Source organism: Lutjanus erythropterus, chromosome 4 (genome assembly GCF_056507025.1).
Source record: "Lutjanus erythropterus isolate fLutEry1 chromosome 4, fLutEry1.hap2, whole genome shotgun sequence".
In the NCBI taxonomy this organism is placed as follows: Eukaryota; Metazoa; Chordata; class Actinopteri; order Lutjaniformes; family Lutjanidae; genus Lutjanus; species Lutjanus erythropterus.
Window position 1 is genome coordinate 30,128,601 of NC_139320.1, and position 27,004 is coordinate 30,155,604.

General features: G+C 40.1%; 2 protein-coding genes and 2 non-coding genes across 4 annotated transcripts; 3 read left to right on the forward strand and 1 right to left on the reverse strand.

Annotated features, from left to right (window-relative positions):
• The first annotated feature begins 1,439 nt into the window (after nucleotides 1-1,439).
• On the forward strand, nucleotides 1,440-8,046 carry aamdc (adipogenesis associated, Mth938 domain containing). The gene is made up of 5 exons (XM_084717595.1): nucleotides 1,440-1,620; nucleotides 4,527-4,578; nucleotides 5,695-5,841; nucleotides 5,959-6,054; nucleotides 7,401-8,046. The coding sequence occupies exons 3-5, from the start codon at nucleotides 5,710-5,712 to the stop codon at nucleotides 7,539-7,541; spliced, it is 369 nt and encodes a 122-aa protein (XP_084573721.1). The 5' UTR covers nucleotides 1,440-1,620; nucleotides 4,527-4,578; nucleotides 5,695-5,709; the 3' UTR covers nucleotides 7,542-8,046.
• LOC146328556 (U1 spliceosomal RNA) lies at nucleotides 1,891-2,054 on the forward strand. The gene has a single exon (XR_014770059.1). It is a non-coding gene; the product is annotated as a U1 spliceosomal RNA (small nuclear RNA).
• LOC146328557 (U1 spliceosomal RNA) lies at nucleotides 3,612-3,775 on the forward strand. Its single transcript, XR_014770060.1, has one exon. It is a non-coding gene; the product is annotated as a U1 spliceosomal RNA (small nuclear RNA).
• On the reverse strand, nucleotides 7,985-26,593 carry ints4 (integrator complex subunit 4). The gene is made up of 24 exons (XM_084717594.1): nucleotides 26,443-26,593; nucleotides 24,657-24,851; nucleotides 24,319-24,436; nucleotides 23,607-23,713; nucleotides 23,324-23,438; nucleotides 22,842-22,927; nucleotides 22,619-22,669; nucleotides 21,803-21,891; nucleotides 21,231-21,351; nucleotides 20,510-20,581; nucleotides 20,214-20,388; nucleotides 19,728-19,933; nucleotides 19,405-19,547; nucleotides 19,166-19,281; nucleotides 18,870-19,003; nucleotides 18,505-18,659; nucleotides 16,896-16,989; nucleotides 16,689-16,769; nucleotides 16,467-16,597; nucleotides 16,302-16,361; nucleotides 15,885-16,044; nucleotides 15,548-15,691; nucleotides 8,747-8,867; nucleotides 7,985-8,580 (listed from the first exon to the last, which is right to left on the reverse strand). Exons 1-24 carry the CDS (start codon nucleotides 26,494-26,496, stop codon nucleotides 8,381-8,383), a joined length of 2,928 nt encoding a protein of 975 aa, XP_084573720.1. The 5' UTR covers nucleotides 26,497-26,593; the 3' UTR covers nucleotides 7,985-8,380.
• Nucleotides 26,594-27,004: the final 411 nt, after the last annotated feature.

The window sequence follows — 27,004 nt, forward strand, 5'->3', positions numbered from 1 at the left end:
ATGAGATTATTATGGACACCTAGGTAAAATTTATATACAACAGCCCTGCAGTATACCCTCCCTTCATGAAAGTTATAATTTTCAGTAGGGCTGTGCGGTATACAGATTCGTACTGAAAACCGGTCTTTTTTTCCGTTATGATATGAATTTTTCATATACCGCCATACCGGTGAATAGCCCAAACAACGTCCGGAACGTGCGCGGCGGGAAAGTGTTTCAGCAGGGACCCATTTCACTGCTGCACACCAACACCACAGGCGTGCTGGCTTGAGCGTGTGTACTACGGATGTTCCTGGTGACTAATTTCTCTGTTGATTAGATGCTAAATTTAATTTAGAGTAGTCACTAAGAACACACAAGGCAGAATTTATTAATTTATAATGTTAAACACTGTCCGACGTGTATTAAGAGCCATTTGAAGAGGTTAATCACAGTCTACAGTCGCCAAATCGTACTTGAAATGCCGCTCAAATGCGCGCTACTTCGCGCTGTGCAATACAAACCTTACACGCTTATGCTTCACCTTTTCAGACCGAAGAGGGTCACAGTGTCTGCAGGAAAAGGACCCTGAGCTAACGTTAGCTGCCAGCCTGACACACAGTGTGGCTAACGTTAGGAGCTAGTAGTAGCAGCAGCAGCAGCAGCAGCAGCAGCTCCGCCTGCAGGTTTATGTCTGTGTCTGTGCTTAATGTGGTCGAGTTTCTCCAGTCGAGTGAATATATATCAGCTTATTCTGTCACAGTCTACATTCATCTGTCCGACTTTGCTGATGTAAACATCCGGTGTTGTCACGGCGATCGGTTCACACACGCTGGGTGAGAGGAGCTGCTGTCTGATAGAGCCGCAGCCCCGACTAGTGCCGTGCGGCAACAGATAACTGGCATCATGCATGAATGAATATTGACAAATATTTCATTTTTAAATATTTTAAACGACTAGTATTTCTGGTGCCGACTAGCGTGGGTGGGGACGTTAAATTGTATAGTCGTCCATGTGATGGTAACCATACTTTGAAGGGGTCATGCTTTGCTGTGTCTGGACATGAAAGAAACATGATACAATCCTTATGACAGTAAAATGGGCTATTTAAGACAATAAGACAATCAACTGCAGTAATTCTGTTCTCAGTAGAAGAAAATGTGGGTAAGAACACTGTTGCATGTAAAAAAAATAATACTGTCAAATACCGTGAAACCGATATGATTAAAAAAAAAACTTGATATGAAAATTTTGTCATTCCGCCCAGCCCTAATTTTCAGTTTTTATTGAAACTGTTTAAGAGGTCTTGATTACACTACATGATCATTTTGGTACCTGCAGTTGTGGTGCTGTTGAACTGTGTTGTGTTGCAGGCTCAAATCCTTTTTCACAGAACAGCCAGTGTTGTTCACACTGCAGAACACTAGGTGGCAGCAGCATTGATGTCAGTTTCCTGCCGGCAGTAGCCTGAACAAAGAAACAGGAAGTGGTTGTCATGTGAGGGGAGAAAAATGTGATGTTTTGTGTGTTTTTATTCTTTTCTGTGACTTTTTAAATGTGGATCAAACAACATTTGACTGCAGAATGATTTTAGCTTTGGCTCCCTTGAAGTTGCTGTTTGGCTGGTACTCATTATTGGAGGTAAAGTAGATATAACTGGTGGTGTTAGGTTAGCTTTCTATGAGGGTGTGCTGCATTGCATTGTGGGTAAGATAACTGTTATTTATCAAATAAAATGTTAATAATAATAATGTTAATAATCCTGCAATAGTTTCTTTTGTATTGAAGTCCTGGATATTCACACAGCCAGCTTCTGGTTTTGGTGTAGATATATCTAGTGTAGGTTGTTAGCACCATGAATTAGCATGATGTGTGTGTGAAAGACCTCCCCGTCTGTGAGCTGTACAACTCATACTTACCTGGCAGGGGAGATACCATGATCAAGAAGGTGGTTCACCCAGGGCGAGGCTCAGCCATTGCACTCCGGTTGTGCTGACCCCTGCGAATTCCCCAAATGTGGGAATCTCGACTGCATAATTTCTGGTAGTGGGGGACTGCGTTCGCGCTCTCCCCTGATATACATGTGAAATGAGAAATCCTAAGTAGAATTGACAGTTGAAGGATTTGATGAATGAGTTTGACTTTGTTACTCAACTTTGACTGTTATGAAGTGTGAAGGATTTATTCAAAGTAGAATAAATGATCTTTATGTGTCACTATTTCAAACAAAGAAATTATGTTATTAATAAACTCTGCGACACATATTTAGTTTAATTCAGACTCACAGTCATGACACCTCTCTGTTGTTAATAGGACAGCTAGGGAAGTAAACTGTCAGTCAGTGAGGAATCAACAATATCAAAATTCTACATCAGAAGTAATATTCATACAATAAATAAAATTATATAATCCTTTGAAGACGGGCCTCCTATATAATGATTCTGCTTTACTTTTAATCCTTTATGTGCATTTTTCTGACAATATCTCTGAACTTGTTCTGGTACAGTTTAAACGAATTAAAACAAATTTGACAAAAATAAAATAAAAAAAGAATTTGCATGCAGAAAAATTCTAAGGGTTTAAGTTAGATTTATTTTTAGCCACATAGGAAATCATGGGTTAATTGGTTGTATAGCACAGTAGGGATGTGATAATATATTAAAATATTGCAACACTGCCATGAATAACAAATAACAAGCAGAGAACCCTGCTTCAAACCAGATGGAGTATCAAAACTATGCAAATCCCTAAGGAGGGCTTGCTCTGAGACTTGCTTTCTGCAACTTGTTCTCTGGGTGACTCCATGCTTTGACCAGTTGCAGCAGTTCATAGTGACACGTCGATGCATGGTATGCAAATCAACATATACCTGTAATCAGCACCCCAGCCTTAGTTTTCTTGAATGTTTTTTTTATATCATGTGGTTATGTCTTTGTTTTAGTCAGCGTGTATGAATTTTTGTTGTTATACAATGGACTCAACTGCTCATGTTGATTTTCATTTGCTCTTTTTAAATAGAATAACAAACATACAGAGAAACACAGTATGGAGGCTGCAGTTTGTGGTGCTGTTGAACTGTGTTGTGTTGCAGGCTCAAATCCTTTTTCACAGAACAGCCAGTGTTGTTCACACTCCAGAGCACTAGGTGGCAGCAGCATTGATGTCAGTTTCCTGCCGGCAGTAGCCTGAACAAAGAAACAGGAAGTGGTTGTCATGTGAGGGGAGAAAAATGTGATGTTTTGTGTGTTTTTATTCTTTTCTGTGACTTTTTAAATGTGGATCAAACAACATTTGACTGCAGAATGATTTTAGCTTTGGCTCCCTTGAAGTTGCTGTTTGGCTGGTACTCGTTATTGGAGGTAAAGTGGATAAAACTGATGGTTTTAGGTTAGCTTTCAATGAGGGTGTGCTGCATTGCATTGTGGGTAAGATAACGGTTATTTATCAAATAAAATGTTAATAATAATAATTGTAATAATCCTGCAAAAATAGTTTCTTTTGTATTGAAGTCCTGGATATTCACACAGCCAGCTTCTGGTTTTGGTGTAGATATATCTAGTGTAGGTTGTTAGCACCATGAATTAGCATGATGTGTGTGTGAAAGACCTCCCTCTCTGTGAGCTGTACAACTCATACTTACCTGGCAGGGGAGATACCATGATCAAGAAGGTGGTTCACCCAGGGCGAGGCTCAGCCATTGCACTCCGGTTGTGCTGACCCCTGCGAATTCCCCAAATGTGGGAATCTCGACTGCATAATTTCTGGTAGTGGGGGACTGCGTTCGCGCTCTCCCCTGATATACATGTGAAATGAAAAATTAAATCGACAGCAGAAATACTTGTAAGAGATGTCTTTTTGTGTTGCTCAACTTTGGGTTCTTCAAAGTGTGAAGGATTTATTAAAAGACCAATGATCTTTATGTGTCACTTTAGACATCACACAAAAAATAAATTAATTTGCATGCAGAAGAATTAGGCAGGCATGAGGGTGAGTTGATAATGACTGAATTGTCATTTTGGGGTGAACTGTCCCTTTAAACCCCTGACGTTTGGATAGCTCTTCTGATTGCATTCTAAGATTTTATGCAGCCTATATGGTGGTGTGTTCTTTATATTATGACAGTTTCCCTAAAATTAGATTTTGCACCTTACCTACGGCATAGCAGTATATCACAATATATAGAATTATAACGTCTGTATCATGATTCGTATCATATTGGCATGCTATACACAGCCCCGTTCCATGGTCTAATACTAATTATCTTAGCCACCGCAACTTACTATGAATTTGATTTATTTTATGTATATATTTCTATATTTAAAAGAAAGTAAGAACCAGAGGGGGTAATGGCTTCTTACTAATGATTACTGACTTCTTTTTTTTTTGTGGTGATGAATCATGGGGGCCTTTTCAGGTCATCTTTTTGCTGTCCATCTGCTGTGGTTTGGATCATTGTTCCCACGGAGGTGTAGTCAGTAGATTGTTGTTGAATGTTGGGTGAAGTTGGTATCTGAGTGAAACTGAGTGGTGTTTCCCTTTAATTACAGCAGGAAGAATAATGCCAGGGGGGTGTGTCCAGTCTGCTGACAGCGAGCGAAGGTAAGCAGCAGTATAGACAGGCCTTTGCTTCATGATTTTCTGTCAGAGCTTATTTAACTACTTTTAACGGCATTGCAGTTTTCTTTCTAATTGTCTTTAACCAGTCAAAGTTTATTAAAGCAACAGCAGGTTTTGACGAACAGTATTTTCTTGGTTTGGTGGGTTGCATGAGACAGTTTGTGGCCAGTACAAAAATAGCTTTCAGCTCCTATGACCAACAGGAGAACTGGCACTGGAAGGTTTTGGCTTTTGCTGCTGACAGATGAAAATGTAGTTACACACCTCTAGTGTTCCAACATGTTATCAGGATTTGTGCTGGATTTTTTTTACTACTTTCTTTACTCCTAATACCTCATTCTTGTAGAGTGGTGCACTTATGGACAGAGCCGGTGTTTGTAATTGTTGTTATTTGTTATTGTCTTGATTTTATAGTGAAGAAGATAAGAACTGTTTAATAGGATCAGTGTGTAGGATTTAGTGGCTTCAGCAGCATAACAGCAGATTCGACCAACTCACCTGCCCAATGTGTAGATCTCAAGTTTAGAACCAAAAAGTATGCATTTAATGATTTTGCTTTACTGCTGGCTAAATGAGTGATTGCATTGGAAGAAAACTAGCACACCTACAATTGGTGCTTGGGTCAAGAATATAGCACAATGCATGACATTGGAGAGAATAACATTCACTTAAAAACAAACTGGGTGTTTATGAAGGAACCTGGAAACCATTTAGTGACTGTATATAGGAGAGAATTTCGGAGCAGGATACTGTCTAATGATAGACCCCAGATGTGGATTGTTGGCTGTTAGTTTAATAATCAGTTAATCGTTGCAACTCTAAACATGGTACAGTCTGACACAACTGGCTGTGGCTCAGGAGTTAGAACAGGTCCATCCACTAATCGTTGGTGGTTTGATCCCCACATGTTTGAAGCATATTTGGACGAGACACTGAACCTTAAACTGCTTCAAAGCTTTTCATGGTGGCTCTCTGCTGTGTGGGTGAAGAAGAAGTCCTTTGAATACTGTTAAAGGGTTCCAACAAAGATTGAAAAGACCTTTAATGGCGTGTTTACATTGTGTACATACTCAGTACAAAGTCTTCATCCTTTTGCAGGTAGTCTCGGGCAACATGTCCTCTCCAGAGATTGCTTCTCTCTCCTGGGGCCACATGAAGGTGAAGGGATGCTCCTCCAACTACAAGGACTGTAAGGTTTGGCCTGGAGGCAGCCGAGCCTGGGACTGGAGAGAGACTGGGACCGACGTGAGTAGAACCAAAATCATAATACAGTGTGACAACAGGACCCACACAGTGCACCGGGGTTTTCCCTCTTTACAGTGATGACGGTGCTCACACATTATTATTTTTTTCCTGCCCCAGCATTACCCAGGAGTCCAGCCTGCTGATCTGGACGAGGTGCTGAGGAAAGGAATAGACTTGCTGGTCATCGGCAGAGGCATGAGTGAGGCTCTTCAGGTAAAACATAAATACAAAAAGTCCAATTTATTCAGCGTTAGGAAGGAATAACATCATCAGTTTATGAATTCAGTTTTAATTTAAGTATGTTTTGAGAATAAGGCATACTGTGGTTTTGTATTAGACTTATAAGTTATATAATCTCTTCATAATAATTGTCCAGCTTTGATTGCAAATGATGTATCATAACAAGCAAGGCAGTAGTTTGGTCCTGTGAGCTGTGGGAAGAAGTGGATAGGATAGATACAGTTCATACTCGGATGTACTGCACAAAAAGTCAAATTTACAGACATTCTATGCCTTTTAGGCTATAAGGAAAGACTGCGTAGAGAAAATGAGAGACTGAAAGGAAGCAGCGAGTTTCAACTTCAATTTGTGTGTTTGTCCACTCCGTTAGTTCAGATGTTTTGAGGTGGAGTTGTATGAGGTTTGGAGAAGCAGGAGGAGCACTGGTGTAGGAAGTTAAGCAATGTACTGCTGTGGAGAGGGTCAGGAGCACAACATAAGTTAGAAACATATGTTAGATTTAAAAAAAAAAAATCATCAGTTAAAGTGTGCAGTATATTTAGAATATTGCCATCACTTTACCTTGCAGTCAGAGAGCCTTTCTCAATGGGAAAGTGCCTTTATATAATACAAATATTGCTGTTTCTAAAGCCAATAGACTCATTTGGCAAAAACTGTAATATTCACTCATAAAACACTCATTGCCTCAATCAGGTTAGTTAGTGTTATTGTGTGACTTCGGCGTTTTAAAGGGTTAGTTTGTATTCACCAAAGGAGGGCTGCAACTAATTATTTCCATTGTCAGTTAATCTTTTTCATTAACCGATTAGTTGTGTGGTCTATAAGATTTCTGAAAATAGTGGAAAATGTCAGTGTCTTCCAAAGCCCAAAATGATGTCTTCAAATGTCTTATTTTAACCACAACACAAAGATAATTATTTTACTGTTATAGAGGATGAAAGAAGCCAGAATATTTTATATGTAAGAAGCTTGAATCAGATTTTGACTTTTTTTTCTCAAAAACTGACTCAAAACAATTAAATGATTTATCAAAATAATGGTTGATTAATTTAATAATTTAGCTCCACACCAAAAATGATAGCAGCAACTGAGGGTGTGGAAGGTGAGTGTACACAGGGTGGGGGTGTAGGAGCTATGAGAAGACTGTCTGCATTACAATATAGGGTTGCATTTACATGCCTGTAGCATGAGTAAAATGTGAGCCTGTGTAGACAGTAAGATTTTTTTGGTCAGACAGGTGAGACGGATGAGAAGAAAAGTGTCTAAAACGCTTTCTGTGGAGATGAACATTAAGTCTGTGCTGTTGTCTGTTCTCTCAGGTTCCTCCTGCCACTGTTGACTACGTGAAGCAGAAAGGTGTCGACGTCAAAGTCCTGCAGACTGAGAGGGCCGTCACTGAATACAACAAACTAGCTAGCAACGGCGCCAAGGTGGGCGGAGTCTTCCACTCCACATGTTGATGACTTCACCCTCGCCCTGCTTCGCCAAAAGAGACAAACTCCACAACATGACAGCCTGTAGTCCACCACTGCACACAGTCTGTGTGCTGTCATGTGTAGCTGGCCAGCTCTTCTCAGCATGACTGAAGACTGATGCGTCTTAATGCGAGCCTTAATACCAGCCCTGGTTTTATTAGCTGTGGTGTAGAAGAGCAGTCTTAGAGAGCCAATATAAATCTGAACTCGTAGAGAAAGGCACTTCAGGAGTCCATGGTATATTTGACTCCAGCTGCATTTAAGATGATCATCTAATCTGTGTACTTCAAATGTGGAGGATTTCAGTTCAGTTTTTACTTTTAGACTAAACTGTGATTTTGTAAAATGTTAAAGTACTTTTTAATTGTCAGCTCAACAAGACAGATCTTATAGAGGTGTTATTAAAAGGTAATGAATGTCCAATACACTTTTCATGAGGTGAAAATGTATTTTTGCTTGTTTGCTACACAAAATAAAATTAGAAAGTCAATCATCTGTCACATTGGTTTGTATTTATAAGAAACAACTGCAGATACAAAAATATCCCTAGTACAAATAACACAGCACAAGTAAAACAAACTGCTTTCTACAACTTAATCAGAAATAAATTTTGTGTGTTGTGTTTGCTTGCCCAAATGTTAAAATGTGTTTGGAAGAGACCTTTTCTGTACAGTCCTGAATTTAAGTCAGTTATTGTGAATGTAATTAACAAACACTGATGAACTTCACACGGCTGATGATGAGTGAGGGTCTTTTTTCAGTCCTGCTCAAGAAAAAAAGAGCCTTTAAGAGTCTTGTGTGTCTTTCCATTGTTAAGAGTTTTGTTAGCGCCGGGTAGGTTTTGGCATGATGTAGACTTTGACAGGCTTGCTGAATGGAATGGTTCCCTCGACGGCGGCCTCTGGTGGTGGGAGGTTGTCAATGCTGTCACTCCATCCCAGCTTAGAAGCCAAAGATGGTGAGGAGAGGGAGGTTGAGGAGGAGCTGTATGCTAGCAGGAGGCGCACCTCAATCTGAGACGGCTCTGTAAGAGAAAGACGGAGAGGGTAGAAACAGGAATGTGACTGGGTAGCGTAGTGATCCGAGACAAGCTCTGGTGTAACTCTACACCACTATTAAAAATAGCTTGAGAGGAAAACATTTGAACATGTCACCAAAAGAGAAACATCAGATGTGTTTGTTATACTGACCCGTCCATGCGGTGTGTGAGAGGTAAACCTGTGTGATGAGTCTGTGTCTGTTGGGTCCAGGCTTTCTGAAGTCTCCAGGTTTAGGATGGATCACATGACTCTGGCCGTCTGGATACAGAACCTGCAGAGACAGAAGGCAACAAAAAGCAGATTGTTCATATTCAGAATGAACCAGTGAAAGTTTTAGAGAGGTTTAAACCAATCTTAAAGAGCATATTGCAGGTTATACTTTTACACATGTATATGTAAACTTGTCCAAAAATTACCATTTGAAAAGTGAAGCAATGATTTACAATGATTTTCAGCCCACAAGGGTGCAAATTTAACCGAAAAAGTGACTGCTCTTTTTTTTTTTCAAGATCGCGTCATATTAAGTCACGTGAGGGAGTTATACAGGGTATATGCAGGAATCCTGAGGTTAATTTCAATACCTTTTAAGAATTTTTTAAGACCTCATCGCCACTTTGAGCTGTTGTTAGCAACACATCTTTAATAGTTGTAGTTTGCAATTTAACAGAAATGAGGTAAGCTGAGAAGGAATAAAGCTCGAAAGAATAAATTAAACTTAAGGCAGGTTTATTGACATTCCCCTCGGGTCACAACAAGTAACAACAGTTATTCGAGGCCAACTTGCGGAAAACAACAAGAACTTATTACATCATGATCAAAATTTGGGACATGTGCCTGAGATTGTGTGATTTACATGTGCCTGTGGACCGTGTGATTTGCTTTCCATCAGCTTCTGTGTTCATCAGCTCTCTGAGTAGGGTTGCCACCCGTCCCGTAAAATACGGAATCGTCCTTTAATTGACAATTAAATGTTGTGTCCCGTATTGAACCAATGCGGGACGCGATTTGTTCCGTATTTTCATAAATGTCCAATACACATGTCTGTCACACACACATCAACACTAAATCTAACATTAATGAACAAAATAAAACACAGGAAATACTAAGGCCAGCAAAACTGTCGTGGCGGGATCTATGCAGGACCCCCCCCCCCCCCGCTCCGGTCCTCTGTGAAAAATCGAAAGTGTCTGTGCCTGGCTGCCTGCGTGTGTTGCTGTGACGGTTGCCTAGAGACAGACACCACACACCGGCGCTGCTCACAACACCCGCGCCTTTTAAAAATGTCCACTACACCCGATACTCCACCATCACCCCTTTACTAAAAACACTGGCACAAAATAAAACATACCACTGCTGCGGGCGCCCCACCCCAGGGAGTCGGGCCCGTGGTGGTCATGGCCCTGAGGAGCTGTGGTGGGCGTCCCTTATTTTCATTTCTGAAAGGTGCTATCTCTGAGCTTGTCTTTGTGCCTTCGGCGCAAGGTGTTGGACTGCTTAAAGTCCGGTGCTAACCCGAATCTCATGACGTATCCAGTTTTGTCCTTACCACAGGTGAACGTCTTAGCAATGTCCGAATCCGGAAACGTCGATTTAAAAATATCAGAAATGCCTTCGTTTGAGTTCAATGAGTGGTGATTCACCGCTGTGTTGAGACACCAAATAACCGTTGGTGTGCCGCCCATAGCCACCCTTATGTCAGCAGCCGATGAGGCAGAGGTCGCGGTTGTAGCTGTGTTGGCTAGCTCAGCTGTCACGATACCAGGTGGTCTTGTTGCTGGTGGAGCACAAGAGCATCGTGGAGCATCGACAGCTGCTGCTGCTGTCTGCGGCCAACCGCAGTCTTGTGGCTAGTACCTTGCATATGAGACTTAACTGCATTTATGCCCATCGATGCAACGCTTATCGTTTTCTTGCAAAGTGTGCAATAGGCTTCCCGGTTCTTATTTTTCGACCAGCTTTATCCAGTCTTTGAATTCGGGCATCTTGAGCCAGGAGTCCGAGAACTTGCACTTCCCCATTTTTGTTTTCTTCTCCTCTGTTTGGGCGCCAGAACATTCGCAGTCGCGTGACGTCGCACCCCTACACGCACGACCTGAGGCGATACAGGCGATCAATATCGTAGTTACAGCCTAAGAAAAAGTTCAGCCCGCCCAATTTAGACAGAATATGAAAGGGTATGACGTTCCATATAGAAGTAGGATTAATAAAAAAGTGTTTCAACCAATTTACCTTCAGGGTGTTATTTAAAGTACCGAAATCTAGAAAATTTAGGCCACCATTGTCATAGTTATTCATTAAAACAGATTTTTTCACATGATGGGTTCTATTTTTCCACAAGAAGTTGAAAAGTAATTTGTCAATCTCAGTAATTAATTTGTTGTCTATAGATAGAGGGAGGCAGGCAGGCATACGTTTAGCGTGACATACCTTCTGCCTTGGACAGTAGAACTCTACCTCTGAGAGAGAGAGATCCCTCGAAAGCCATTGGTTCAACTTTTTTCTTGTTCTTTCGACAATAGGATTGAAGTTCAATGAAGTCCTTCGTTGGTCCTTGGTAATTGTGATACCCAAGTAAACAAGTTCATTTTTGATAGGGATACGACAGATGGAAGTTTTCAAACAGTCCTTAATGGACATAATTTCACACTTGTTGAGATTCAGACTCAAGCCAGATGCCTTGGAGAACTCATTTATAGTACTTATAGCAATAGAGACTTGGTTTTCATTCCTTAGAAAGAGTGTCGTATCATCTGCCAGCTGAGTAATAGTAAGCTTTCTACCTGAAATATTGATGCCAGTGAGCTCACTTGAATTGATGTGATCAGCCAAAAGCTGTGCTACCAGTAGGAAGAGGTACGGAGAGGCCGGGCACCCTTGTCTGATGCCCCTAGAAACGTTGAATCTGGGGGACATACCACCTGCTAGTTTAATTGAGCTATTACTTTTGTTATAGAGGCTTTTTATAGCTGAGAAAAAATCATCTCCAAAACCGAACTTCTTAAGGGATTGAAGAATGAACGGGTGCTCAACGGTGTCAAATGCCTTGTAGAAATCTACAAATAGCATGGTAGAATATCTAACTACAGGTAGAATATCTAACACTAGCCTGACATTATTTGCAATATGCCACTTGTTCATAAAACCTGATTGTGTTTCATCTATGATAGAGTCCAGCACTGACCTTAATCTTCTGGCAAATAAGAGAGCCATTATTTTATAGTCGTTATTAAGTAGAGATATTGGACGCCAATTATCTAAAAGTAATTTGTCCTTGTTTGGTTTAGGGATTAAGACCGTAATTCCTTGGGTCAGGGTAGTAGGTAGACATTCATTGTTAATACATTCTACAAAGACACTGTGTAGAAAGGGAGTCAGCTCAGTAACAAAACATTTATAGAATTCAGATGACAGCCCATCAGATCCTGGAGATTCGTTGTTTTTAAGTAGATTAATAGCTTGCTGAACTTCCTGAGGGGATATAGGCCTGTCACAAAGCTCACTATCAGCTTCACTTATCATTTTAACCGAAAGGGAGTTAATGAAGTTCTCAGCAGCCGTTGGGTTGAACTTAGAGCTATACAGCTTCCTATAAAAATTTGAACAAAAGTCTGCTATTTTGAGCTTATCTTCAGCGACGACTCCATTAATATTTAGTTTGCTGATATTGTTGTTGGTGGAATGATGTTTCTCAAGGCTGAAAAAATAATGAGAGTTTTGCTCCCCTTCTTCTAACCACTTACAGCGAGATCTAATGAAGGCTCCTTTGGCTTTTTGGCGATACAGATCATCAAGTTTAATCTGCAAGTAAGATAGTTCTTTTTTTTCTTCCTTTGTTAAGGAGTCAGGGTCTTTGCTGGATAAGTTGGTTATGCTAGAGACAATCTTCAACTCTTCTCCTTTTCTGGCCTTGGCTGATTGGGCGCCACTCTTTCTTAGAAACTTTCCAATCTCATATTTAAGAGGTTCCCAGTTGAGCCCAAAACAGTCTTCCTTGTTTGCTTTAGACCAGTAAAATGAGATCAAATTCTTAATCTTATCTTGAAATTCAACCTTTCGTAGTAAAGAGGAGTTAAGCTTCCAATAGCTTGAACGTGTCTAGTGTGGGACCACCAGAGACATTAACAGATATGTATATAGCTTTATGATCAGTTAAAGGCGTTGCAGATGCAAACATCAATATTATCTCTGTTTAAACTATCAGATATTAGCCAATAATCTAATTGTGATTGCCTAGAGCCAGATTTATTGCTCCACGTATACAGTCTGCTATTAGGATTCTTCTCCCTCCAAATATCTACCAAATTAAATGTTCTTATAAAGTCAGTTAAATAAGACTCTGTACTATTTTGCTGAGAAGGTGGAAGTTTATCTATAGAACCATCCAAAATACAGTTGAAGTCTCCTCCTAACAGAATAAATGCACTAGGGAATCTAACCAGCCAGCCTGTAAAAATCTTTTCAATGGACTGCAGAAGATTTACATTTTCTTTCTTTGTATTAGAACCATAAATATTGGAAATTAAGTAGATTAGTTCATTATGTTCAATAACGTGGCAAATGAAGTGGCCGCCTGGGTCACATTTTGTGATCAGGACATTCCCTTTAAATCTGTCATTTAATGAGGCTACACCAGTTGATCGCTCTGTCCCATGGGAGAGCCATATAGTATTACCCTATTGAGACCTCCAGAAGTTAGTATTGTCCTCAATAGAGTGAGATTCTTGAAAGTAAACAAGGTCTGATTTGAACTGTTTTGCAAACAGAAAAAGTGCTTTCCTCTTAATGTTATTCCGTAACCCCCTGGCATTTAGTGAAACAATTGAGAACATTAATAAACAATAAGAACTGTGTATAGAAAAGACAAAAGAAACAAAACCTAGATAAGTCTTGGTTCAATATTAAACCGTAGCGTTGATAAGTAACAAAACAACTGTTGAGATCAGCACCGTATTAGTTTTAAAGTGTTTTTATATTTGTGAAGGTGCACAACTGTATCTCATTTGCATAAGAATGGAGTGCATATGAAACGTCACATTAGAAAGAGGTGAGAAAATTATGTAAACAAAACATTAAACCTTTTTTTGCACCAACAGGTGTTTCACCTGATATTAAAGCAAAGCAACAAGTAAAGAAACTTGGAGACCAGTGCAAAACATCCTTACTTAACTATCCTGAGTGACCTGAGCAGAGGGGATTTGTTAGACAAACCTTTGGATCTGAATTTTAGCAGATCACGGGTGAATTTCCGAACCGCTCACAAACCCTTTTCCTCCAACGAAGTAGGCTGTTTTTCCCTCATCTCGAGCTTTCTTTATGTGAGGCCACAGTTTTTGTCTGTTCTCTCTGTCCTCCTGAGTTAGGTCCTCCATGAAGCGAAGGCCCTTGTTCTGGAGATAGGAGTTGTTTTTTGCTGCTTTTCATACAGCATCCCTGTATCTGCGAGAGATGAACCTCATGATAACGCCTCTGGGTTTTGTGTTGTCTTGTCGCAGTTTTCCCACTCGGTGTACAACATCTATAGCAGCGGGGAGCATTTCCCTTTCCTCCGGTAAGACCGCCTGGCAAACACTGGTCACTCGAGCCCGCACATCTTCCTCCTTATCTTCTGGCAAGCCTTGGAGCCATAGGTTCCAACGTCGGGTGTAGCGTTCCAGCTCACTGACCCGGTTCATGGATTTCAGAGAAAAATCCTTGTTCCTTTCCACCCTCTTTTCAATGTGTACGACCCTTTCAGTCAGGACCTTAATCTCTCCTCGTACAGATTCCATCATTTTTTCGAGGGTGTCGCTTCTGTTGTTAATTAGATCAGCCAAGGAGCGTACCGCATCGTCTGAGCCAATCCCGGTTGCTTTATTTGTGATTAAAGATGGTTTCTTCGGAATCGGTGGCTTACTTGGTGTCAGAGGCAGGGGTGGGAAATCCTCCTCAAAGCTTGTTTGCAGGCTGCAGTCCATTCCATTACTGCTGTAATCGTGGTCGCAAGCTAAAAAGCTAGTGCTAGCCTCCTCGCTAGAGTCACTGGCGTTAGGACGTTTTTGTCCGGATTTCTTGGGCATTATGGTGGTGTTCATCAAATCTTTCACCGAAAACCTGCGTCAACCCTCTTTGACACTCCAGAACAGCCGCTCCTTCCAAGACCACCGGTCAATTTGTGCTTCAAATCACATTTGGTGCCGAGAGCCTAACAAGTTGCTACCACTCACTCTCTATTGTTCAAGTAGACCGGTCTCCCTCCCGTTACGTCACTTCCAGTCAAGCATTTTCAGATGCGGAAGTAAAAATTTGTCAATAAATGACCCCCAAAACCTAAAAAATGTATGTATAAGTATATTTTTAATAAAAAACGAACTCCTACATTATTTTTCTAAACTTTGGTTAAAAGTGGGCTCTATCCTGCAATCTGCTCTTTAAGGCAGAAACCTTTACAGCTAAGGGCAGGAGCAGCATGGTCAAACTGAAGAATCACTGATTTTAAGTCTTAGACCACATGACTGTTGGAAAAAGAAACACCAAAAGTAAACTGCAAAGAAAAACTCCCACAGTTTTGAGAGTTTAATGTTATTTAAGATATAAAATTATATGCAAATGAAGACTGTGTGAAAGTTTGTTTTTTATTGCAGCATAAAACTTGAATATTGACATTTAGAAATGGAACTTCTGAATTTCTTAATGAAGAATGAAAAGACAAATTACCCCCCCCCCTCCCCCCCACAATGTTTTTCTCTTTTCACAGTCTACAAGTTAAATTTTATTTGTATAACACAAAATCATAATTTGCCTCAATCTGTAAGCATACAATGCCCTTTGTCCTTAGACTCTCAATTCAGATTAAAAAAAAAAAAGAAGAAGAAAAGAAGTCTACAAAGATTTAATGTAAACCTGAAGTTGACCAAAACCCAAAACATGGAGTGAGAGACTGAGGTCGAATATTTAGTTTTTCATCAGACTGACCTGTACTTTCACAGTGTTCTGGGGGTCCTGGACGTGCTCCAGCGTTGCATCAATGTCTAGTGCCACCACCAGGCCAGATGTGAACCTCAGGGGGTTGTCTGACTCCCCCGTCGGCTCTATGATGGTGGCTGTCGCCCGATGGATCTGTGAGCCAACAGGGGAGCAAAAAAGAACTCTGTTAATCAACTAATCAAACTATTTTAACAGATTTATGTGTAAATTTCCTTCATGGAGAGTTCATACTTGTGCCGTGGTGTATTTGCAAATACACACTGACTCAGACTGCAAAAGACTACAGGATGTTCACTTCCTTTAACGACTTGTTTGTTCATTTTACCTGTTCAGGCAGTCTGAGCTGCAGCAGGCCGCTCTGTCTCAGGGTGGTCTGAAGGATTTTCACCAGCTCCACGGGTTTACATGATGATAGCCGGGGCATCAGCTCTAAAAGCTTATCCACAAAACTGTCCTGAAGGTGGGGCAGCTCTGTCAGAAACAGCCTGAGGGTGACAGGAGAGCAATCAGAGGGTTAGCCTGACAAGTCCATGAGGACACAAAAACTCAGCAAGGAATAGAGAAATTCTAGTATGTGTAGAGAAGAATATGTTTTTGGACAAGAAGCATTTTTGCAGGATAGACAACAAATTCTCAGGCAGCAAATTCAACCAGCTTCTTTTTAGTTTGACTCACAAATTAAAGCTTGAATGTCCTAGTAAGAAGAGTGTGAAAGACCCACACCAACAGATAAAGATCCTACCTCTGAAAAGACTCGATCTCCTGCAGAAACTTCTCACAGCTGCTGATGAGAGGATCCAACCTGAAGAGAAAGGACAAACTAAGAAACATCTGCACACAGATGTGGTCCACATGAAGTCTTAATGTATATGTGTGTGTGTGTGTGTGTGTGTGTGTGTGTACTGACCCTTGCCTGGTGCGTGCAGTCAGAATGAGCTGCAGAGCTTTGGCCTGGAGGCGAACATGATGTATCGTGGCCACCTGTCTGCTGTCCAACCCGCTGTATAAAAACTCCAGCTTGTAGGTTTCCTCTAAGATCTGCCAACACAACAAACACATTTTAACACACAAAAGTCACCCTAAATGAGCTCACAGGTGTTAGAATACCAACATATGTGTGTGTATTAACCCGTTGAGCCGCTGCTGTGGCCGTGACGTTTTGTTTGAGGCAGAGAGGGACGGCCATGTTCCACAGCTTCTCCTGCAGGGCCTGAGGAAACATGGCAAAGGTCAGACACCAAGGTTCATACATTACCAACTAAAATCACGTAATGAAAGGCTTCCCAAAGAAATATTAGTCAAACCGTAACAGACAAAAATCACACACATTTCCTACCTTCATGAGCAGCAGCTGGCAACGCAGGTATGTAGCACAGAAATCAGCAGCTCCAGCGAGCTCCGTCTGCAGCTCCCCCAGCCGCTGCAGGTCTCTGATAGACAGACAGAAAAATGTGAGGAAAAACACATTAACATCCATCCATCCTTCTCATCCATCAACTAAAATGAAAACTTTCAAAATTCACCAGTTACATCCACTATTTTACCAGATAAACACAATGTTCAGATGGGAATATTAATGATTAAATATTATGAGCTGTTAAGAAGTTAACCGATTAAAGATTTATTAAACGACAAAGTATGTTATGTGCCTCATTTCTCCACAGGTTTTCTCGCAGTTTTGTTTGGTCTGCCTTATTAGCCTAGAACGGGCAGAAATTGTGCTCCATGGACAAAATTTGCAGCCCTGGGTTCAGATCTTAAAACAAATTCCAAACTTTGAGTGCTTAATGATATTTAAACTTGAGGTTAGCGGCAAATATGCTCCAATGCTCTCAGCTCCGGTGATCAAGTCAATTCCCCATGTTTAGTTGACTGAGTATATGAGCAGGTTTGTATTGAGAAAGTGCGCCCGCTACTGTCACATTTGAGAAATCAGATGACAAGGCTGATAAGTCAACGGTCAGTGAAGGACAGAGGCTGCCTACAGCTAGTTTGGATCAGTACAGCTCTTTTGACGGTTAATTTACAATATTTGGACAATCTTTTTTTGTGGAATATACTCTTTTGGATGCTTCTGTGGATCCTAATTTTGTTCTGCAAAAGGATTTTCTCTGTGTAAAAGGAAGACTGTTTGTCTGCTTGGAGAGAAAATTAAAAAGTCAACTATTACTCTTATTCTGTGTGGGTTTGTATGTAATCATCCAATCTGAGATGGATGCACATCGAAATATTACAAAAACAGAGCGTGTCACAGAAAAAAACAAACTAGACAGGCAACCAAGTGTCTCAAGTTGAAATGATTAAAACTGCCATCACGCTGGGATTTTATACCTGGACTATGAGCAGGACCCACATTTTTACTTTGTCTGACTGTGTGGAAATCTGATGTTTTCATATAATAGATGATGAAGAAAGCAATTAAAAGACGGGGCAGATTAAAACATGGGCTGATATAGGAGTTTAAGGTGGTGCTGAAGTTAAAAACAAAAAGCAAAAGACAGAATAGTCAAATCTTTTAAATTCCACAGCCACATTCGATCTGTCTGACAAAATTCTGAGATGGGTACAGCCTTTGTCTGTGTACTAGGTTCTTGACAGTATGTCTGCTGGAAAAAAAAAACCTAACACTAATAACCAGGACCTCTGAAAGTCAGTGAATAAAGCTCACAACAGCTCCTCAGACCTTCTGGGATAAGTCTTCTGGTTCCTGGTTGATGTTACTTGCAAACCTTGTTAATTATTAGAGTATATGATTTAAAAAAATATAATTTAACCAACAAAAAGGGGAAATATCAAAGTAGAGCAGGTCACGAACGTTACTCAAAATGTCTTGGACAGACAAAATAAAACTCAGAAAAACTATGAATGAATTAATGCAGGGCTTCCTGTGTGCTTGTCTGTCACATTGTGTTTGTGTGTGTGTGTGTGTGTGTGAGTGTGTGTACCGTATGGTAAAGTCCAGTAGATCCTGGGCTCCAGGAGCTTCCAGGTTCTGGATGGTGCTGACCCTGTTTAGACTCTGTTGAAGAAAGAGTTGAGCTGACTCCACAGAACCTGAACCACAACGCGAGTCCACCAGGTCCAGACCGCTGCCAGGCAACTAAAAGACAGGAAAACAGTTAGAGGAGAGAGAGTGTGGACCACTGACTGTCTGGTTTATGTTGTGTAAAGGAAGCACGTGCCTGATCATTAGTCTGATTGCATTAACTGTTATTTGGCCTGTTATTAGCTGTGGATGTTGCAGCATTTTGGACTGCAGCAATTTGACTTTTGGCCTCATTCTGAACACTACAGTATTAATAGGTCTCACTCTGAGCGGTGGTACGAGGTGTGACAGGCTGTCCCTCAGGTACGCGTAGTGTCTGAAGGTGTGGTCGGAGAACAGCGCCGGCATGGTGGGACACGACTTGGCAGCGTTAAACACCAACACCAGTACTGCAATGTCTGAACGAGCAGAGTCAAGAGAGAAAAACAGAGTTCACAATTCCAGAGCAGCAGCTGAACAGCTCTGTGTCCATCTGCTCCTAAGATATTAACTGTAGCAAACAACCCAGAAACACACTGAGCTTATGAACATGCAGAAAATCCACAGCAGGTAAAGGATACAGGCTGGATCGTCCATATCAGGCTCTGGTGTGTCAAAATATGGGTGTGTGCTGAGCAGTTCAGGAACCAGTGGCAACACCAGCGTCGGGTGACGGGAACCCAGAAACTTGAGACACCTTAAAATAAAAAACACAATCTGTAAGAACAAAACATAACACCACATTCAGGACTCTTGTTTTCCTTATCAATGTGTTTGATGCTTTAAGGACAGAGATATAGATATAGATTGTTCCTCTTACTTCCAGACAGAGTTGCGGTCGGTGGGATACTTGTTGAGGTTCTTGAGCAGCTCCAGCAGAGCCAGCTGGATACACTCTTTAGTGGAGACGTTGGTGTAACAAATCAATTCATGAAGCGCTTCTCTGATGTCACGAGACGAGTCCTGGAGGTGGACAGTGATGTCATCAACGTGAGCATATATCAGGCCAAAATAATGAGTTACCAACAAGAAAAAACTTGAAAAGACAAAAACATTGAAGGTTTAAGAGAAAGACGGTTTGACCCGTGTGTGTGTGTGTGTGTGTGTGTGTGTGTGTGTGTGTGTGTGTGTGTGTGTGTGTACCTCCAGCACAGCCAGCACAGTATCCAGCTGGTCCTCTCTGAGTGTTATGTGGGTGGAGATCTCTCTCAACACGTGGATGGACTGCAGCCTCACTTCCTCGATCTCGTCATTGAACATGTCAACCAGGAAGTCCAGACACTTTTCAGCGAAGCTGGGAGACGAGCGAGCCAGCTGGCACAGTGCCTCCACCGCTGCAATACGGACCTCTGAAATAATATTAAAGACAAGATGGAAGGAACTCAAATCAGAGAACATTAATATAAATGAATAAAACTGATCCTGAGTGAAAGACAAGAGACTTTCTTAGATGTTCCATTTTAATTTGTCACAGATACACACTGTCTTTTGCTACCTACGTGACTTCAAATCAACAAAATTATTATTTTACATCAAAATAAAACACCAGTAACATCCCGAGTCTGTGTTGTACTCTTTGGGCTTTGTGCATATCTGAGAAACAAAGACAAGTTGCAGTCTTTCCCCTACCAAACATCTCGTCTTCCAAGCCGTGAACGAAGGCGCCGCAGGCCCCTGAGGCGATGAGGTTGACGGTGTTTGTGTCCAGTTTCTCCTTGGGGGCGTCGTCGGCCCACTTCCTGCCTGAGGAGAACTCTCCAGAAGCAAAGAGGTCCTTGGCTCGTTCATGGGCGGTACGCTTCCTCTGGACAAAGAGGAAAATAGAAAGAAAAGGCAGTGAAAGCTGACATCACTAAAATTTCTTATTTTGCTCACAGTTTTCAATAAAAAAGCAGATATGTTGTGAGTAAACTTCAGTCACTCACCCTGAGATCCGACATCAACTTCTTATCCAAAGTTTGTTCCAGAAATTGAGGACTGACCTGCAGCATCGAACCCTGAGACATAAGAAAAGATTCAACAAGTTTCACTTTAAAATGTTCTGTTTGTCAATCAAAAGCTTTTATTTTTTAGACATAATACTACTGGCTTCCTCTATCCTTTTTGTCATTCAGATATGTTTGATCAGTCATTCATTGTCTGTAACTACTTGAAGGGTCGCGGGGGGCTGAAGCTTATCCCAGCTGACACTGGGCACGAGGCGGGGTTACACCAGGGACAAGTCACCAGCTGACCTTTGACTGACATAAAATATGACCTCCAGAATCTAATCATTTCATCCTTTAGTCCAAGTGCACATTTGTTTGAAGAAATTCCCTCTAGGCGGTCTTGAGATATTGTGTTTACAAAATTGGCACAGATGTACAGACAACCTGAAAACATAATGTCTTCAGCCTTAGCTATCGCCAGCGCAGAGGCATGAAAAACACAAAGTTACCCTTTTCCCCTCACGTGATGCTGGAATATTTATGCTCATCTGACAGCATCCAGTTCTGAGATGTGCAGTGATATGGAAATGTTACTACATGAGATCTAATCAGCTTGCTGACATGTTAAATTGTCTTTATATTTATAGACAGACTAAAAAACATTGTTAATAGGCATGAAAATAACTGTTAATACTGTGTGTGTTTTCCTGTTTCTCACCAGTGTTTTGGCGGCCTGCACCCGCACCATCCAGGAGCCATCACTGACCATGTGACTGATCTTCCCAAATGCGTCATCAACCAATCGGATCTCCTCATTGGACGACGGGATGGGCACGATGCTGATTGGACAGACAGAACAGTGAGCTACAAGTCAGGCGAAGCCTCTACCTCTCTCTCCAAAAAAAGTGCAAAGGATATGATTTGAAATGATTGATGTTTAGCTACTTTGTCACTTTGTCCCAAAACACACTGAAAAGCAAGACTGAAAATGACAGCTTTATAAGAGTAATGTTAAATTCATAATACAATTTTTATATTATTATTATTATTATATTATTTATATATCCATTTTTATAACACTGAAAATCATATTAAAGACAACTTCAGGCGTAAATTCAGTTCACTGGACTTTAAACCTTATAAGACCCTGTGGATACTCTGTTATTAGACCTTCTGTCAGGCCACTGAGGCTGAGGACTTTCCACAGTGTAATGCTGTAAAGTTTGTAAATGTTGATCCAGATAGTCGACCTGCAGCTGACATTAACTTTGAATATCAGCATGTTCTCACCTCTCTGGGTACAGCTGGCTGAGCACCCAAACCATCTGCACCGCTGCAGAGCGGACCTGCTCATAGTCATCTGACAGCAGCCTGCAAGCCTGCAAACACACAGAAACACACACATTACAGCTACTGTGAATATGATTTCTGCTCTGTCCAGGTGAAACAGCATTTAAAGAATATCTAGATTCTGTATCATGATGCAAACCTGAACAAAACAGGATAAGTAGGTAAGACATAATGTTGGGAGGAATTTAATTTGAATGTTAAAAAGTGGGCGTGTCATAACCTGACGCATCATGTTGTTGTTATCTAGCTAAATAATGAGTCTTAGCTCTGTGCTGCTAAGAGTTGAAGACTGGTTGATGGGTGGATGTAATGAAATTATTAACTGATATTGGTTGGTTGAAGCCGACATTAGCAAGTTATGTTTTACAAGAAGAGAACATGATTAAATTTTGGTTTAAGAAAACAAAGAGAATTTTTGTCTTTTTTTGGGCAGTACAATATGACCAGGGATGAGACCTAAGAGGGTTAAAAAAGCTTTTTTTTAATTTCATCTTGACTTTAACATCATTAACAGTACACTGAATCCCTATAATATCTTTCTCATGGACGACATTTTTTTTTTATTATTATCATTATTTTATTATTATTATTGTTGTTATTATTCTCCCACAGAGAAATTTGTCCTGAAATAGCAAAGGCACTGACATACACAACGACCGCAGTAAAAGTCTACAAAGCAGGTGACTTGGAAGGTCTGTTAACTCTGTGATTTCCATTATTTTGTCAGGTTTCATTAAAGATGAACAGTGTTGTTACCTGGTCATAAATGATCTCATGAATCTTCATTCCTCTCTCATGCAGCTGCAGCTGGAAAACAAAAAATTACACAGATTGAGCCGAGTTATATAAATGTAATCATCAGTGAAATAAAGCTGGACTGTTTTTTCCCTCTGCTTATTTTACAGTGTTTGGTAACAAAAATATATGTGTGTGGTGCTGGTTAGGTCTTTGGTGAGTGCTGGTGTTGGCAGCGTCCTACCATGGCTTTGAGGGCTCCAGTGCGGACTCTGGGGTCCTGGTCTCCAAAGTAGTCGCTGATGATACTCTGGACGTCCCTCACTCCTCCTGGAGTCACACAACACAACAGAATCATGATAACCAATCACAAAACAACTCAAAGCACAGTCATGATAATAAATGTGAGTTTCCAGAGGTGACTGAGGTGAGGTAATCTGACAGTTGATCTGAGCTCTGACTGTACTGACAGACATTTTAAATCTCTGTAAAATTCCATAAAAACAAATATTTCCAATAAATTCTACCACAAACATTAAAGAAGAGAACTGGCCAAACTGAAAACATGATCCTGAGCAGCATTTTTCTACTTAATATTTCTCACTTCTCATTTTAATACATAGAGGACAAATAATTCCATTTAAGAAAAAGAATTCAAACAACGTATCTTAAAATAAGGAAAGTCAGAGTCACAGTTCAGCCATGTTAAGATATTGAGGCACAAACCTAATGATGTTCCCAGTCCCTCGTTGTCTTTGGTCAGAGGAGAGTCCACCATGCCGAGACATCCCAGGAGCTGCAGACATTTGTTCCTCACACCAAAATACGTATCAGACAAGTGCTGAGAGGAAGAAGGAGGAAAAACAGAGGAGTTTTGTTGCTTTGTGCAGAAAGTCCTGTTGAATTTGTAAAGAACACTTAGTGATGAAAGCTGTGTACTGATAGTGTATGTGTGTGTGTGTGTGTGTGTGTGTGTGTCTGTGTGTGTGTGTGTGTGTGTTTCTGTTACCTTGCAGGCCACCTCTATGAGCCTCTGTCTGACTGCTGGACTCTCAGGTAGTTGTGTACCGATGACCAGCAGAGTGTCCAGCAGCTGAGCAAGGACCTGATGGGACTCTGCAGACAGACAGAGAAACCGAACAAACAAAACAGAGACACTTTATTAACTTAAATATAGTTTAATTTGTGTAAAAGTTTAAGCAAGTGTATTTAGTGCTTTCCAAGAAATAATTCTGCAGATCTTGTGAGTTTCTGCTGCTTCTCTTGAGAAGTCACTGACTTATGTGATCATGTCCACCATCTCCCGAGTGTTGCGAAGTTATTTTATTCTACCAAAATATTCCAGTTCAATCCATATCTGTTGGCGTTTAGCAAAAACAACATTTCTCTGTGGTTTATGTGGATGAAACTGACGAGTCAAGTTCATTGAAAAAAGCCGATTTAATCAGAAAAGACTAACTCATTCAATCCAGTGAATCATTTTATTCAAATTGAGGATCTTGTTCAAGGATGATTTTTTTAGGGTGACGACATTTTGTGCACTTTGTGCAGAAACCTCTATAGAAGACATTCAGTCCAGCCCTATTAGCAACACTGAATTATTAATGTCTTAATCACAGTGTAGGCAGTGCTCATTAATTTTAGCTTATTGTGTGCAAAAGTAATCAAAATAGAATCACACACAGAATCTAATGTGCCTGTGTGAAATAACTGTTTCTTACTCTCGTTGCTGAGTGTGTTGATGGCGTCGTCTACGATGCAGTCGGGGCTGAAGCCCTGAGTTTTGGACAGCAGACCCAGCAGAGAGGCAATCTTCAGCCTCACAGAGTTATCTGTCTCCTGAAAGCAGACACCATCAGTAGTTATGTCAGCTGTGTTTTGCTTGAGCAGCTAAGCTAAAACTCAATCAAATGAACAGAACTTTCAACATGGTTTTATCTCTTTGATAAAAAAAAAATATTTTCAATAAAAAGCAGACATCATCTTCATATCTATACAGCTCTCAATAAAGTAACAGATTATTCACACATATTCCTGGTTATGACTCGTTGTACTTTACCTTGTAGTAGTGCTCCAACAGGATCCTGACCACACCCTCCACGCTCTCCGTCTCCACAGGCTTGCGTGCAAACTGCAGCAGGTACTGCAGGGCATCAGTAGAGTTGGTAGCTTTACAGAGGTCAATGTGTAGAGCCGCAGACTTGCTGGGTTTGGACAGACGCAGCTTCTTAGCTGGAGTTTCTTCATGGGGAATCTGTCAAAATAAAACAGCTTGAACTGAAAATATATTTCTACAAAAAAGCAAGTAGGATCCTTGTCTCCCCTCATGGTGTGAAATCTCTCCTTTTCTATTCAGACAAAAACTTCAGTTGCCCTTTTTATTCAGCATTACTCAGTCACATGTGAATATTTTAAAAACACGATAATGTTTACCTACCAACAGCCACTATTTTATAGTCTTAGTCTCTTATGAATCTGACCCATCATCACTACATTCTGGTTTTGTTCTCAGTTTCAGTTCAATAGTAACATTACCTAACTGGAGAACAAGCCTTGACACAACTACACCTGTTCACACAAAGTATGTATAAGCATTAAAGTAAAATAGGTTTACTTTAGAATTTTACATTGTGTATGTCCAGCAAAAAAAGATATTGAAGAGATTTATTATTGACATTTAATATTCTTACTGAAGTTTCAAATTGTAAGCACTTTCCTTAATCCATAATTGGAAATATTAATAATCAATAAATCGATTAATCATTACCAAAAAAAAAAAAACACATTAAAGTTTAGCTTATACCAAACAATACCAAAGCTTTATTTCCACAGCAAGATACTGCATATTCTCTAACAGCATTATGAAGCATATAAAAATATAATGGCCTACATGTTAAAACATGTACTTGTATATCAGATAATATGTAGAGAGCACTCTTATTTAGTCTTATTTGATAGTAGATCAATTGAGTTGTACCTGGTTGATCAAATTCTTAACAAAATAATCAATCTGCGATTAATCATTATCATCCCTAATTCTTACACTTCCTGCAAACTGGACGAAGAAACAATCTGTCATTTTATTTTATTTTATTATTTATTTATTTATTTTCAAAGTATGCACATCAGAATATTTTTGGGTAGATGTTCAACATTATATAGGAAGAAAAACAAGGCAAACGATTAAATTACAAGATGAAGGCATTTTATATTATGTTTTGAAGGTAATGAGAAGGAAAATTACAGTTGTTTTATACCATTTATTATTATTATTATTATTATTATTATTATTATTATTATTATTATTATTATTATCATTAAGGGTATTCCACCTTCACAAACAGAGATTGGCGACTACAAACCGAAATTTTGACTTTTTTTTTTCAACTGTTTTTTTTTTTAAACTGCACCACTACGCCAACACATTGAGACACTTTAAGAATAAACGGGCAATTTAAATTAATTATGTGTTTGATAAGTTTCTTATGGACAGATACATACATTGATACATTATTCTGAATTTTTTCTTTACGAGCCACTTTACTCATTATTAATCAATATGCAACGTTAGCTATGTTATCTCCTACTCAAAGGTTAGCTACCATTTAATAACGTTTTCAGTCCAGTGTTCAAGTTAATTTAGTGACATGAACGACAGCCAGCAGACAACTTAGATTCAGAACCGTCATCAAACAACAGGTTTTATTTTGTACCACAGAGAGGTGGTGCGTTGTGCTAGTTAGCCACTTAGCATTAGCTAACAGCTAACAGGCTAGTTAGCTCTCAAACAGTTTTATGTTTCATCTCGGGTAAACTGCAGCGATAACAGCGTTCCTTATGCTCACCTGGACAACTTTGGAAAACTCCTCATAAACTCGCTTTTTCAGATGTGCTGCCATGTTTAATGAAATATCATATGGTTGGCCAAGATGTTCTATTCAGCAGCTAAATAATATTGTCGCTGCACACTTCCCGTAGCTACGGTAAGAAAAGTGAAACGCGTTTTGTAAATGGCGCTACTTCTGAAGGAACCGCTAACCCAGGTATCTAAATATAAGCAGCTTAATTCTGAATTACTGTGATCTGCCTGCATGAGCCAGAGTTCAATTTGAAAGATTTGTTTACGTTTTTATTTTCTTTTATTGTAGAAATTTCAAACTTGAAAATTGTTAATCATTCATTACAGTTATAAAACTTCGATAATGTAGAACAGACACTACATATGTGACACACTAGAATATCTAGTTAAACTTACTTTTACATTAAAACACATTAAGCAGAGGAAAATATAAAATATCCATCAAAAATAAATTAAAACTTACTGATTAAGGCAATTTGTCTAAAATTAGCAAAACGTTGTCCTTCTGTGTAAAATGAGCCCTGTCTGTGGATTTTGTTCCCTACTTC